Source organism: Phacochoerus africanus, chromosome X (assembly GCF_016906955.1).
Source record: "Phacochoerus africanus isolate WHEZ1 chromosome X, ROS_Pafr_v1, whole genome shotgun sequence".
Taxonomy (NCBI): Eukaryota; Metazoa; Chordata; class Mammalia; order Artiodactyla; family Suidae; genus Phacochoerus; species Phacochoerus africanus.
Window position 1 is genome coordinate 105692680 of NC_062560.1, and position 13923 is coordinate 105706602.

General features: G+C 36.5%; 1 protein-coding gene across 8 annotated transcripts in view; it reads left to right on the top strand.

Moving 5' to 3' along the window:
- Positions 1-13923, top strand: part of STAG2 (stromal antigen 2) — a 138897-nt gene that overhangs the window by 70327 nt on the left and 54647 nt on the right. For all 8 annotated transcript variants that reach the window (XM_047765856.1, XM_047765852.1, XM_047765857.1 and 5 more), the window contains exons 7-12: positions 541-745; positions 3784-3935; positions 7374-7447; positions 8579-8702; positions 9507-9605; positions 9701-9780. In XM_047765856.1, coding sequence (XP_047621812.1) covers positions 541-745; positions 3784-3935; positions 7374-7447; positions 8579-8702; positions 9507-9605; positions 9701-9780 — 734 coding nt within the window. The remainder of the gene's footprint in view (positions 1-540; positions 746-3783; positions 3936-7373; positions 7448-8578; positions 8703-9506; positions 9606-9700; positions 9781-13923) is intronic.

Genomic DNA, 13923 nt, shown 5'->3' on the forward strand with positions numbered 1-13923 from the left:
CATACATTGTAATGCTTCAATTATTTGTAAGTCATATATCAATCCATTAGACTAGGTGAGAATGATTTCATCATTTTGAATCCATTAAAAATATAACTGGTTTGATTTTGGTTCGCTTTTCTTTTTTTAATTCAGTAAATTTTATTGTGTTTATAGTTGTACAACCATCATCATAACCTAATTTTAGAATATATCTGTCCCAAACTCCCAGGGTTTGCTTTTCTTTTAAAGAAACTTATTTCTAGTCAGTGTTCTGTGTTGTGTGATGGGAGAGGCTTTTTATTTTTAACCTGAGTAATTGGTATATATTTTCATTGGTTAAAGCGAATTCATTTTATCCATTTTGATTATAAATAAAAGAGCAGAGGTGTTCAAAGGTACCTGTACTTTTGCATATAATTCTTTTGCCTGCTTTGATGACTTATTGTAGAAGATGAGATAAAGGAATCTCTTCAGCTTCTGCCGAGGGTATTTCAAAAACAAGTAAAATTTTATTAAGTCATGAGTTCTAAATGAAATTGTTTAAAATTTCTGTTTTAGGATAGTGGAGATTATCCACTTACCATGGCTGGTCCTCAGTGGAAGAAGTTCAAATCCAGTTTTTGTGAATTCATTGGTGTATTAGTACGGCAGTGTCAATATAGTATCATATATGATGAGTACATGATGGATACGGTCATTTCACTTCTTACAGGATTGTCTGACTCACAAGTCAGAGCATTTCGACATACAAGCACCCTGGCAGGTTGGTATTTAGAAATATTTTCTGTGCATTTCCTTAGGTTAGAGATGAGAATGATTTGAAATAATGGTGACATTAATTAATTTTGTTTATTTATTTTTAAAATGATTTTTATTTTTTCCATTATAGTTGATTTATAGTGTTACTGTATAGCAAAGTGACCCAGTCACACATGTATACACATTCTTTTTATCACATTATTCTCCATCATGTTCCATAACAAGTGACGAAATAGTTCCCTGTGCTATACAGCAGGATCTCATTGCTTATCCAGGATCTGTTGCAAAATGCAGTAGTTTGCATTTCTTAACCCAGACTCCCAGTCCATCCCATTCCCTCCTCCTTGGCAACCACAAATCTGTTCTCCAAGTCCATGAGTTTCTTTTCTGTGGATAATTTTGTTTGTAAAGTAACCCCTAAGAGAACATTCTCTCCTCTTCTCCTGACCCCATGAATTACTGGGAATGGATGGTATTTTCAGTTTTGATTCTGTGTAGGGATGCTATAATTAATCTTATGATAAACCTACCTCATTACTATGCTATAGAAAGGGAGAAGAGGTGGATAGGATAAGAGGTGTTGGGTCCTTGGAATGTGTTTTATCAAGGACAATATTGACAGCAAATTTGCGAAAACTGAGACTTTGGATATGTAGTTCTAAATGGCCTTTATGCATAGTCTCTGCTATCTATACTCCCTGCTGGTATGATGGTCCGGACAGGATCATGCTTATTTAACCACAGAAAGTTGATTTCTCTTGTGTTTCTGAGTAACATAGGCTGAGTCAAATTCTTTGATCTTTAAATTTTAATGAAATGAGTTACACTTTAAGGCTCACATGATTAATTCTAGAACAGTGATAAATCTTCCGGTTTCTCTTTTGTGCCAAAGGTAAAATCGTTCATATACTGTTACTGAATGTGTGCTTTTTGGTTTGAGTTTAAATTGACTAGACATTAATTGTTAAATAAAGTATTCTAAGCCTTAGTGATAGAATATTTTGGTTTCTGAAAAAATTTTCATTCTCTAAGTGTGGGAATATTTTTTTCTTTTTTGATCTCCACACTGCATATACAGTTCCCGGGCCAGGGGTCAGATCTGAGCCGTAGTTGTAGCTTAAGCTGTAGCTGCAGCAGTACTGGCCCCTTAACCCACTGTGCTGGACTGGTGATTGAACCTGAGTCCCATCGCTTGCAAGATGCTGCCTGTCCCGTTGCGCCACAGTGGAAAACTCAAAGAAATATTGTTTTCCTTTAGAGTATTTCTCCAAAGAATGAAAGCTGTGATTAAAGATGTACTTTTGCTAAACCCTCTATTTAAAAAAATAAAACACAGACAATTTCCCTGTAGGTTTTGTTTTCAGATTTGAGGTCACAGAATGTGAATGTGATCTTGCTGTATGAATTTAGGTAACTTTAGTATTAAGAACTTGAATGATTAAATTAAAACATGTTTGAGGGCATAAGGTGAATAATTTAAAATCAGAATGTCAGACTGGTTTGCTGAGGATGTGGAATAGCTCAGAGCGCAAGATTGAAAATCTCTTAAAGAGAGGCATTAGCCACAAATTAGGTTTAGTTTTGTATTGTAATGTCATGCAATGAACCAAATCTGAGAAATAGTCTGGACTAAGCTAAAGAAAGCATAAAATGGAGTTCCCTTTGTGGCTCAGTGGTTAACGAAACCGACTAAGAACTATGAGGTTGCAGGTTTGATGCCTGGCCTTGCTCAGTGGGTTAAGGATCTGGCGTTGCTGCGAGCTGTGGTGTAGGTTGCAGACGCGGCTCGGATCCTGCATTGCTGTGGCTCCCTAGCCTGGGAACCTCCATATGCCACCGGAGCGGCCCAAGAAAATGGCAAAAAGACCAAAAAAAAAAAAGCATAAAATGATCAGATACTTCAGTTAATAAATTTCTAATCATAGGCAGTGAGTCTTGTCTCAGGAGCAAGAGTTCAATAACAGAAGATGGAGATTTGGAGGAACTCTGATGAAAAATGCTTTGTTTTTTATTTAAACATTTTTGGCCACACTTATGACATGGGGAAGTTCCCACACCAGGGTTAGAACCCATGCCAGACCAGTGACCTGAGCCACAGCAGCGACGTCAGGTCCTTTAACCCACTGTACTACCAGGGAACTCCTGAAAAGCGCTTTATTGAGTGATATTTTACTCTTTGTACTTTTGACTTTTTATCTAGATCTGTTTTTCCTAATCTCACCATTGTCTTTATGATGATATGTAATAAAGTGAAAGGAAATAAAATACTGATAAGACGCTCCAACATTTCTATACATTGTACTTGATAAAGCACTTAAGGAGTTCCTGTTGGGGCTCAGTGATAACGAACCCAACTAGTATCCGTGAGGATGTGGGTTTGATCCCTGGCTCTGCTAGCGGATTAAGGATCTGGCATTGCTGTGAGCTGTGGTGTAGGTCGCAGACACTGCTCAGATCTGGTGTTGCTGTGGCTGTGGTGCGTAGGCTGGCAGCTGTAGCTCTGATTCTACCCCTAGCCTGGGAACTTCTATATGCTTCCATATCCCCCCCCCCCAAATGATTGCTGTATGGATCAAAATTTATTTAGGAGGTGAATCATGATCTCTGAAAAAAAATTGTTGTAAGGGACATACCATTAAAATAGTGGGATTTGAGCCTAGTCTAGAGTCACATTATCTAGTTTTGAATCTTGGTTTAAATACATATATGAATTGCATAATCTGAAGCAGATTTCTTAATCTCCCTGAGCTTCAGGTTCTCCATGAATGAAATGAGGATAATATTTAACTTTGAGGGCTCTTATAAGGATTAGGAGATAATGCATGAAAAGTATTTAACATAGGTAATTGACTGACATATAATAAATATTCAGAACACATTAGCTGTTCTTTTACTATTGCTGTTGTTATTTGTAGCAGCTGTATTTTCTTTTCTGTTAGAAGTGGAACAGCCCATCTTGTTTTTAATTTCTCTTAATTTGATCTTAAATTGTAAATTTTTGCATCTGTGAGACTAATTTCAACATTTTTCATTTAAAAATAGCTATGAAGTTGATGACAGCTTTGGTAAATGTGGCACTAAATCTAAGCATTAACATGGATAATACACAAAGACAATATGAGGCAGAAAGGAATAAAATGATTGGAAAACGAGCCAACGAGAGGCTAGAACTTTTGCTGCAGAAGCGGAAAGAGGTAAATTTTTGTCTTAAATCTTTAAGCTATCAATTTGTGACCAACTTGGTTACCATTAATTATGATATGACTTTGCTAGTTCATCAGATAAAATTTTTTGAAAAATATAAATAACATGTTTCAGGTTATTTATATGTCTAGCTTATTTTTGTTGATTATCCATGCCAACAATACATTCTGTGTATATTTTCTTTCTGTGGGCTGGGATTAAGAGTTCAAGGGTTAAGGAGTCCTGAGCCAGTCTGACGGGTTGTTTTATGCTTTGGTGTTGTTCATCTCTACTATGAAAATAGCTTTCTTAACTTCCTCCTTCAGCTTATTATCAAGATGAAATGAGGTTTCACTTAGATGAAATCAATTTGAAAAATAACTTTTAAACTATTTATGGTGTCATAATCTTTTTTGTTTGTTTCTTTTTTGTAGTGTAGGAAATTATTGGTTAACATTAATGACTGACCACCAAATTCAACTTTGAAGGGGAAAATATTTTTTCAGTTTTATGCTAAGTAAAAATAAATAAAACCTTTTGATGTATTTTTGATTGAAATTCCACCTTCCATGGTGATATAATATTTTTCTAATATTTTTCTATCTGATATGGGGATGTTTATTTTTATTTCTAATAGGCAAAGTCTGATGTTTCAGAAATGATGGTAATAGGAGTTCCCTTTGTGGCTCAGTGGTTAACAAATCCGACTAGGAACCATGAAGTTGTGGGTTCGATCCCTGCCCTTGCTCAGTGGGTTAAGGATCCGGCCTTGCCATGAGCTGTGGTGTAGGTTGCAGACGCAGCTCGGATCCTGCATTGCTGTGGCTCTGGCATAGACCCCTAGCCTGGGAACCTCCATATGCCATGGGAGCGGCCCTAGAAAAGGCAAAAAGACAAACAAACAAACAAACAAAAGTTGGTAGTACACTTGAGTTAAAATATCTGCAGTGGTACTTACTTGGTTTTGACATTTTTGGGGGGATAGACTTTTTATAGCTAAAGTCAGTTAATTCTGAGATAGCCAATAACTTCTAATGCTCCTGCTCAAGAAAAGCTAGAAAAATCTTGCCATGTTTCCCCATGCCTAAATTCCTCATCTTTTTTGTGTACAGTTAACTCTTGAACAACAGAGGTTTGAACTGCACTTAGACATAATTTTTTCAGTAGTAAATATCACAGTACTTACTTACAATACCCACAGTTGGTTGACTCTTCGGTCATGGAACCTCACACATGGAGAAACTGTGGATATAGAGGAACAACCACACACACAGGGCCAACCAAGTTATTTTTGGACTTTCAGCTGCAGAGGGTCGGCACCTGCAGGCGTCATGTTGTTCAAGGGTCAACTGTGGTTTGAAATGAAGAATTGACTTTCTTGCCCCTTAATTTAGTTAATTTTATTGGATGATTTATTAGCTGAACGTAATGCATGTCTTAGTCCTTGAAATTATGTCTTAATTCTAAGATTCTGAATATAGAATGAGTGGATAATATAGGTAAAAGAGTTTTGAGATTGAAATTCTTGTACAAACACGAAATAATACTTCTGGGTTGAGTTAAGTTTTTTAACATGTTAGAAGACCACCTGTGTCTTTGACTGTGCTAATGAATACAAGTGCATGCCTTTGTTATCATTATTTGGAAATGTTACGTTGATCTTTTCTGTAGTTTTCTTCATTTTTGTTTCATTTATTTCTGCTCTGATCTTTATGATATCTTTCCTTCTGCTAACCTGGGCTTTTGTCTGTTCTCTCTCTAGTTGCTTTAGGTATAAAGTTAGGTTGTTTATTTGAGCTTTTTTTTGTTTCCTGGGAAATGTTAGATTATATTCATGAAAAGAAATTTTTTTATAAAAATACGCAACATAATTCTAAAACCTAATTGTTGTTTAAATTTTGAAAGGTTTTTCTTATAACTCTTAAGCTCCTAATTGAAAATATATGGGAGTAGATAATTCAACCAAGATTCGAAATGTTTACTTGATTATTTCAAGTGAGCCTTGTTTCTCTCAAAAATATTTAGCAAGTAGACTTTTTTTTCCCCAAGTTATTTTACTCAAGTCCCTTTTGTTCTTTGACTAGGCGCTAGTTGACTTATTTTCTTTTTTTCTTTTTTTTTTTTTGGCCACATTCACGGCATATGAAAGTTACCTGGCAGAGCTGCAGCTGTTGCAATGCTGTATTCTTTAACCCACTGCACCAGGATGGAGATAGAATGCTTCTGCAGTGACCCAAGCTGCTGTAGTCGGATTCTTAACCCACCACACCACAGAGGGAACTCCTTTTTTTTTTCTTTAAAATTTTTTTCTAAAGATTTAAAAATTTTTTTTTTTTGTCTTTTTAAGTCCACACTGTGGCATATGTGGAGGTTCCTAGGCTAGGGGTTGAATTGCAGCTGTAGCCACTGGCCGATGCCACAGCCATGGCAATGCCAGATCCAAGCCGTATCTGCAACCTGTACCATAGTTCACGGCAACACTGGTTCCTTAACCCACTGAGTGAGGCCAGGGATTGAACCTGCATCCTCATGGATACTAGTTGGGCTGGTTTCTGCTGAGCCACAATGGGAACTCCTATTTAGAGTTACTTTTGATATCAGAGTTGTTTCCATCATATTTAATTGGAGGTGCATTATCTCACTTTTGAGGATGGAGATTACTTAGATGTGGTTGCAAAGTTTGTTATCATAGATGGGACTCTATTGGCATTATTTGGTTTGAGAATTTCAGCCAGCTCTGCAAGGCCATGTTGAACCTGAATAAATACTGCTTTGCTTTTTTTGTTTGTTTAGTTTTTGTTTTTTTTTTGTTGTTGTTTGTTAGTTTGTTTTTGCTTTTTAGGGCCACACCTGCAGCATGTGGAGGTTCCCAGGCTAGGGGTTGAATCAGAGCTACAGCTGCCAGCCTACACCACAGCCACAGCAATGCAGGATCCTTAACCCACTGATCAAGGCCAGGGATCGAACCCGCAACCTCATGGTTCCTAGGCGGATTTGTTTCTGCTGCGCCACATCAGGAACCTCAGTTTTTTTTAACATTAAAGTATAGTTGATTTACAATGTTGTTCCAACTTCTGCTTCACAGCAAAGTGACCCAGTCATACACATATGCACATTCCCTTTCTTATATTATCTTCCATTATGAATATAGTTCCCTGTGCTTAGAGTAGGAACTTTTACACAATGGTAGTATGTGAGCATACAAAAAAAATTAATCTACCAGCTAAACATTAAAAGCCACGTACAGATATTCCAGGGTCAAGGGACTTTAACTACCTGATATGCAATGGCTCTTAATTTTTCTATGTGGATACTTTCATCTAGTAGAATTAATGATGGATATAGCCACCAAAACACTGGAGAAAACTGCATTTGTGTTGAGAACAACTTTTAGATGTTCTTTTGGTTGTCTTCCATTACAATTGAAAAGAAATGATGTGTTTTTTCAGCTTCAAGAAAATCAAGATGAAATAGAAAATATGATGAATGCAATATTTAAGGGAGTGTTTGTACATAGATACCGGTAAGTCAGGACAGTTTTTTCTATGTAATTCTTTTTCTATTCAAGTTTGAATATTTTAGTGGTTTAGGTAGTATAAATTTAGTCGAAATAAGGTTAAAGTAAGATCAGAGTTAGAATCTAAGCTGTTCCACGATCGATACACTCTTGGCAAGCTTCTTTAACTGCTCTGAACTTTGTTTCCTGTCTAAAAAATGGAGTAATGTTATGCTCGACTTGTAGATTCCCAGCAAATGGAAGTTATTGCTGTTCTTGGGAGTCAAGGTGCATAATACTTCATTGCTTTTGGATGAATTAAGTTAGTAAAGACTGTACTTACTGATCCCTGATGCTTTCCTTTTCCATTTGATTATCAGTGGGAAAATTTGGATAGATTTAAGTGAGGTGTTTCCTTTACTTTGAATGAACACAGAAAAGAAACAGGCAATATCACCACAATTTCTGCAGTAACCTATTTAAATGTTGGTGGCATTTTTATTCAATTTCTCTGTCATTTCCTCAACTTAGCAGTTGCTGAATCAGGTTAATACTTCCTTTGTAATATCCTTTTATCCATTCTTAACCTTTTTATTTCTGTTGTCACCGTTACTCTTAGTCTATTCCCTCATCATTCTCATGCCTAGAGATTATTGAAGTTTACTTAAAATGTTCTTTTGTTGCATTATTCCTCTGTTCAAAAGCTTTGAGTGACTCACCAGTACCTACAGGATGAAATTAAAATAATTTAGTCTGTCATTCAGATCCAAATTGAGCTTGGCCTCAGTATTATGTGTAACTGGTTCTCACCTGGAAAATTATGCTCTAACCAGACTGGTATTCCTACTGTCTTCTGTACATGCCATGTCCAGCAGGTGTGAGCAAAGGCTGGGTTATGGCATGGTGGGGATCAAATTTTGTTGGTAGTTTTATTTAACTTAAAATATTTATATGGTGATAATATTTGACTATAGCTTTGACAATTAGACTAAGCTCTTGGCATTCAGAGGCCATGTTTCAATTCTCTTTTAACATCCAGTAATACTTGAGATAGTATTATACTTATATTTGGTATGAAATATTTGGCATTGCTTAAATGAACCACAAGTCCTTGAGGTATCTGGCACTAATATGCATAATTTTCCTTCCTCCATGTAGCGATGCAATAGCTGAAATCCGAGCTATTTGTATTGAAGAAATTGGCATTTGGATGAAAATGTATAGTGATGCCTTTCTTAATGACAGTTATTTAAAATATGTTGGTTGGACTATGCATGATAAGGTAAGATAGACCTTATAGGCTGCTTGTCTTTGTACACATTGGCATAGCTATCTTCAGCTCTCATTCATAGTGAGTTATCTGCATGTAATGTAAGTATAAATGGGAGTGCATTCTTGTAGGCTTCTCTCCCTTCTATCTGCTACATGAAAATACGGTCTGTGTCAAATAAAGTCCCCTAGATTGTTGAATCTTTGAATCCTGGCCTCTTATTTAGCCTTCAGTCTTGAGTCACTTTTTCTGTACTGAATCATTAGGATCATGTAGATGACGATTTGAGCCAATTCTTACAGCAGTAGGAGTTCTTAACTTTGTTAATATATAAGTGCTATATATATAAAATGTTCTAAAAATTTTGATCTTCTTGATAACCATGTATCTTAGCCAGATTATCAATTACAATTTGGCATCTGACCTTTATTTTTTATTTTTAGTATTCATCTACCTTTCTCTTATGCTGCCTCTTCACTAGCCTTGAAGTTCTTTGTATATATCCTTTACAAATATTACCTTCTGTAAAGGAAAACTTACTGTGAAATAAAAGTTACTATCGTCATTCACAATAGTACTGCTCTGAACAAATTTTCAAAGACTTTTCATTTGACTTACAGAAATAGTGACCCCCAAAGTTATTTACTCTTAAATGTATATTTTGATTACTCTTTTTGCATTATCCAAGATGTGAGTTTCTGAAGAAATGCTATTGTATAGAACATATTTGAAAGTAGTATAAAAGATTGTATATTATCTTGAATGTTCAGGTTGAAAATATGCCAAGTTTTAATGTATTTTCTTCTCTTGTTTCAGCAAGGTGAGGTAAGACTCAAATGTCTCACTGCTCTACAAGGGCTTTATTATAACAAAGAACTTAACTCCAAACTGGAGCTATTTACCAGTCGGTTCAAGGTTAGTATTATTTTAAGTATTTAAAAATTACCAATTATTTGAAAGTATTTTTCTCTTGCTTTCCCTTTAAGAATATTTTAATTCTTTGTTCTTAGGATAGAATTGTGTCTATGACCCTTGACAAAGAATATGATGTTGCAGTACAAGCAATAAAATTACTCACTCTTGTTTTACAGTAAGTATGTATTTATTGTGTATTGATAATGACTAGATATCTAAATAATACATTAGAGCACTTGGTTTACATTTATCTAATTTAAAGTTAAACACTCAAGTATACTAAATATGCTTATCATATTTTGTCACGTTTAGAAATTAGTATTTACTGAAACTTCTCATTAAACAATCTGAATTTAAAACATTCCATTATGTTAAAGTGTAAGAGTGATGCAGTTCAATTATTTCCTTTTTAAAAAAGTTGTGGGTAATATATATAAGATACGATTTACTGTTTTAAACATATTTAAGTGTACAGATGGATGGCATTAAGTACATTCATATTGTTGTGCAGCCATCATCATTATCAATCTCCAGAACTTTTTTTATCATCTCATGCTGAAACCCTGTAGCTGTTAAACACTGTCTCTCATTCCTCTCTCTCCCCAACCCCTGGTGACCACTGTTCTCTTTTTTATCTCTGAATTTGGTTATTTTAGTTACCTCAATATTTGTCCTTTTGTATTAGGCTTATTACACTTTGCATAATGTCTTCAAAGTTCATCGGTATTATATTATTTATCAGAGTTTCATTCTTTTTTGAGATTCATTATGTTTCATTGTATGTGTATACCACAGTTGATTTTTTCATTCATCTATCAGTGGATATTTAGATTGTTAACATGACCCAATTTCATTTCACAGCTTTTTATTTATTTAAAAAATTTTTTTTGTCTTTTCTAGAGCCGCACCCACAGCATATGGAGGTTCCCAGGCTAGGGGTCTAGTCGGAGCTGTAGCTGCCGGCCTATACCAGAGCCACAGCAATGTGGGATCCGAGCCACGTCTGCGACCTATACCACAGCTCACAGCAATGCCAGATCCTTAACCCACTGAGCGAGGCTAGGGATGGAACCGGCAACCTCATGGTTCCTAGTCGGATTCGCTAACCACTGAGCCACGATGGGAACTCCAGCTTTTTTTTTTTTTTTTTTTTTAAATCATAGCATGCTCATATGGAAAATTCATCACAAAAAAGTAGCTGGCAACATTCTGATTTAAAGAAAAAGAGAGACGACTGCCCAGTATGATTTTAAGTCATATTGTAAAACCATAGTAATTTTAAATTTTGGTACTGGTATGTGAATAGACAGAAATCAGTGGCACAGAATAAAGACAAATGTAAATGTATCCAGGAACCTAGTATAGGGTAAACGTGGTTTCCTATCAGAAAAATAAATGGTTTTATTACAACTAGGTTCTATTTGGGGGGGAAATTAAATTGATTCATATTTCATTCCTTATATAGAAATGATTTCCAGGTGGATAGAATATCTAAATGTAAATAAATGAAACCATTAAAGTGCTAGATGAAAATATGGGGAGGAGTAAACATTTTCATTTTATTTTATTTTATTTTTTGTCTTTTTTGCCTTTTCTAGGGCCACACCAGCAGCATATGGAAGGTCCCAGGCTAGGGGTCAAATTGGAGTTGTAGCCGACAGCCTATGCCAGAGCCACAGCAATGCCAGATCTGAGCCGCGTCTGCAGCCTACACCACAGGTCACTGCAATGCCGGATCCTTAACCCACTGAGTGAGGCCAGGGATCAAACCCACGACCTCATGGTTCCTAGTAGGATTTGCTAACCACTGAGCCACAATGGGAACTCACGTTTTTATTTTTATATGTAAACTGCCTGAGCAACATCTTTCTGAGCATGACATAAAACCTAGACATTAAAAATTACTAAGTTTAGGAGTTCCCGTCGTGGCGCAGTGGTTAACGAATCTGACTAGGAACCATGAGGTTGTGGGTTCGGTCCCTGCCCTTGCTCAGTGGGTTAACGATCCGGCGTTGCCGTGAGCTGTGGTGTAGGTTGCAGACGCGGCTTGGATCCAGCGTTGCTGTGGCTCTGGCGTAGGCCAGTGGCTACAGCTCCGATTCAACCCCTAGCCTGGGAACCTCCATATGCCGCGGGAGCGGCCCAAGAAATAGCAACAACAACGACAAAAGACAAAAAAAAAATACTGATTTTAACTACATAAAAAACTAAAATGGGAGTTAGCATTGTGGCTCAGTGGAAACGAATCTGACTAGCATCCATGAGGATGCAGGTTCAATCCCTGGCCTCGTCCAGTAGGTTAAGGATCCGGTGTTGCTGTGAGCTGTGGTATAGGTTGCAGACATGGCTCATATCCAGCATTGCTGTGGCCAGCGGCTACAGCTCCCATTCGACCCTTAGCCTGGAAACCTCCATAAGCTGCAACTGCAGCTCTAAAAAACAAACAAAAACTAAAATGTGTATATGACATAAAATATAAACTCAGAAGACAAATGACAGATTGGGCAGAATATTTGCATCATAGGAGAGGAGTCACTTTCAATAAATTAATAAAAAGAACAGAAACCCATTAGGAAAAGATTCAGAGGTTAGGAACCAGATCATCGACAGGAAAAAAAAAAATTTAAACATACGAAAAGATGTTTAGCCACACTTAGAGTTATGTATATTAAAATGAGACCAGGAGTTCTCTTGTGATGCAGCGGATTAAGGACCTGGTTTAGTTACTGCTGTGGCTTGGGTCACTGCTGTGGTGCAGGTTCTGTCCCTGGCCTGGGAACTTCCACATGCTATGGGTGTAGCTAAAAAATAAAAAATAAATAAAATTAGACCATTTATTAAAAAATAAATTAAATGAGACCATTTATTACCTATTTAACAAAGATACAGAATATGTTTGGTAATACCCTATGTTGGTGAGGGCTATGTAAAAACAGACCCTTATATATTATTGATGGGACTATAAATTGGTATAAACTCTTCCAAAGCTTGGCAGTATCTCTTCAAAATTTAAAATGCTCACAGTCTCTAATATAGCTATAGTAGAATTTTGGAAATACCTTAGATAAGTTTTTTTTGTTTGTTTGTTTGGTTTTTTTTGGGCCTTCCCATAGCAAATGGAGTTCCCGGGCCAGGGATCAGGCCTGAGTGGTAGGTGAGGTGCCACATCCTTAACCCACTGTGCCGAGCTGGAGATCGAACCTGCGTTTCAGTACTCCCAAAATGCCACTGAGTTGTAGCACAGCAGGGACTCCATAGGTGATTATTAATAAAGGAAGAATAAGTTCATATGTAAGATAATACAAGCACCTTATACGGGTTATCTCATTTAATTCAGCAGTCTTGTGAGATGTGGTGGTTAACCTCATTCATATGTGATCAACTACATTGCAGTCATTAAAAAGACCACTCTTGGAGCACTGACATTTTCTTTTTTTTTTTTTTTGTCTTTTGTCTTTTGTTGTTGTTGTTGTTGCTATTTCTTGGGCCGCTCCTGCGGCATATGGGGGTTCCCAGGCTAGGAGTTGAATCGGAGCTGTACCACCGGCCTACGCCAGAGCCACAGCAACGCGGGATCGTTAACCCACTGAGCAAGGGCAGGGACTGGACCGAACCCGCAACCTCATGGTTCCTAGTCAGATTCGTTAACCACTGCGCCACGACAGGAACTCCCGGCACTGACATTTTCTGAGAATTTGCTTAACTAGGGGAGATTTTGAGCATTCTTAACTATTGCATTTTTCTTTAATATTTAATTGGATTTAAAAATTATAAACGATTATATACATATTTTATAAAAATATTGAAAGATCCTGAAATAAATAATACAATAGTACTCATATTTCTGTAACTTCCTCCCCCCCCCCCTTCCTCTGTAATACTCTGTAGGTATCTTTTCTTGTTTCTGGCATTTTAGTGAAGGGTAATAGACAGCCATTTTTGTTGTTTCAGGTATGTGTGTGTGAGATAACTGAAACTTGTCAGGTACATTCCTTATCCTTACTTATTTTCAATGAGTGAACTACTACACATTTGCTATACTTTAATCGATTCGATACTATATATACATACACACATAAATTCTTTCTATATATAATTATAAAACGACACAAGTGGTCTGTCCAAAAATGATGAAGCATTATACATAGAGTTAAAATGATTTTGAAACTTTTAACATTTTGGTTTCATTTTTCTTAAAAAAGGTAGTATTTCCTTAGACGTCAGGCTTCTGGAAACCTTGGGCACAATAGAAAACTAAGAAGGATCTGAGCTCCTCAACTGTTTAATATCCTTATATCCTTAGGCTTTTTCCTCTGAT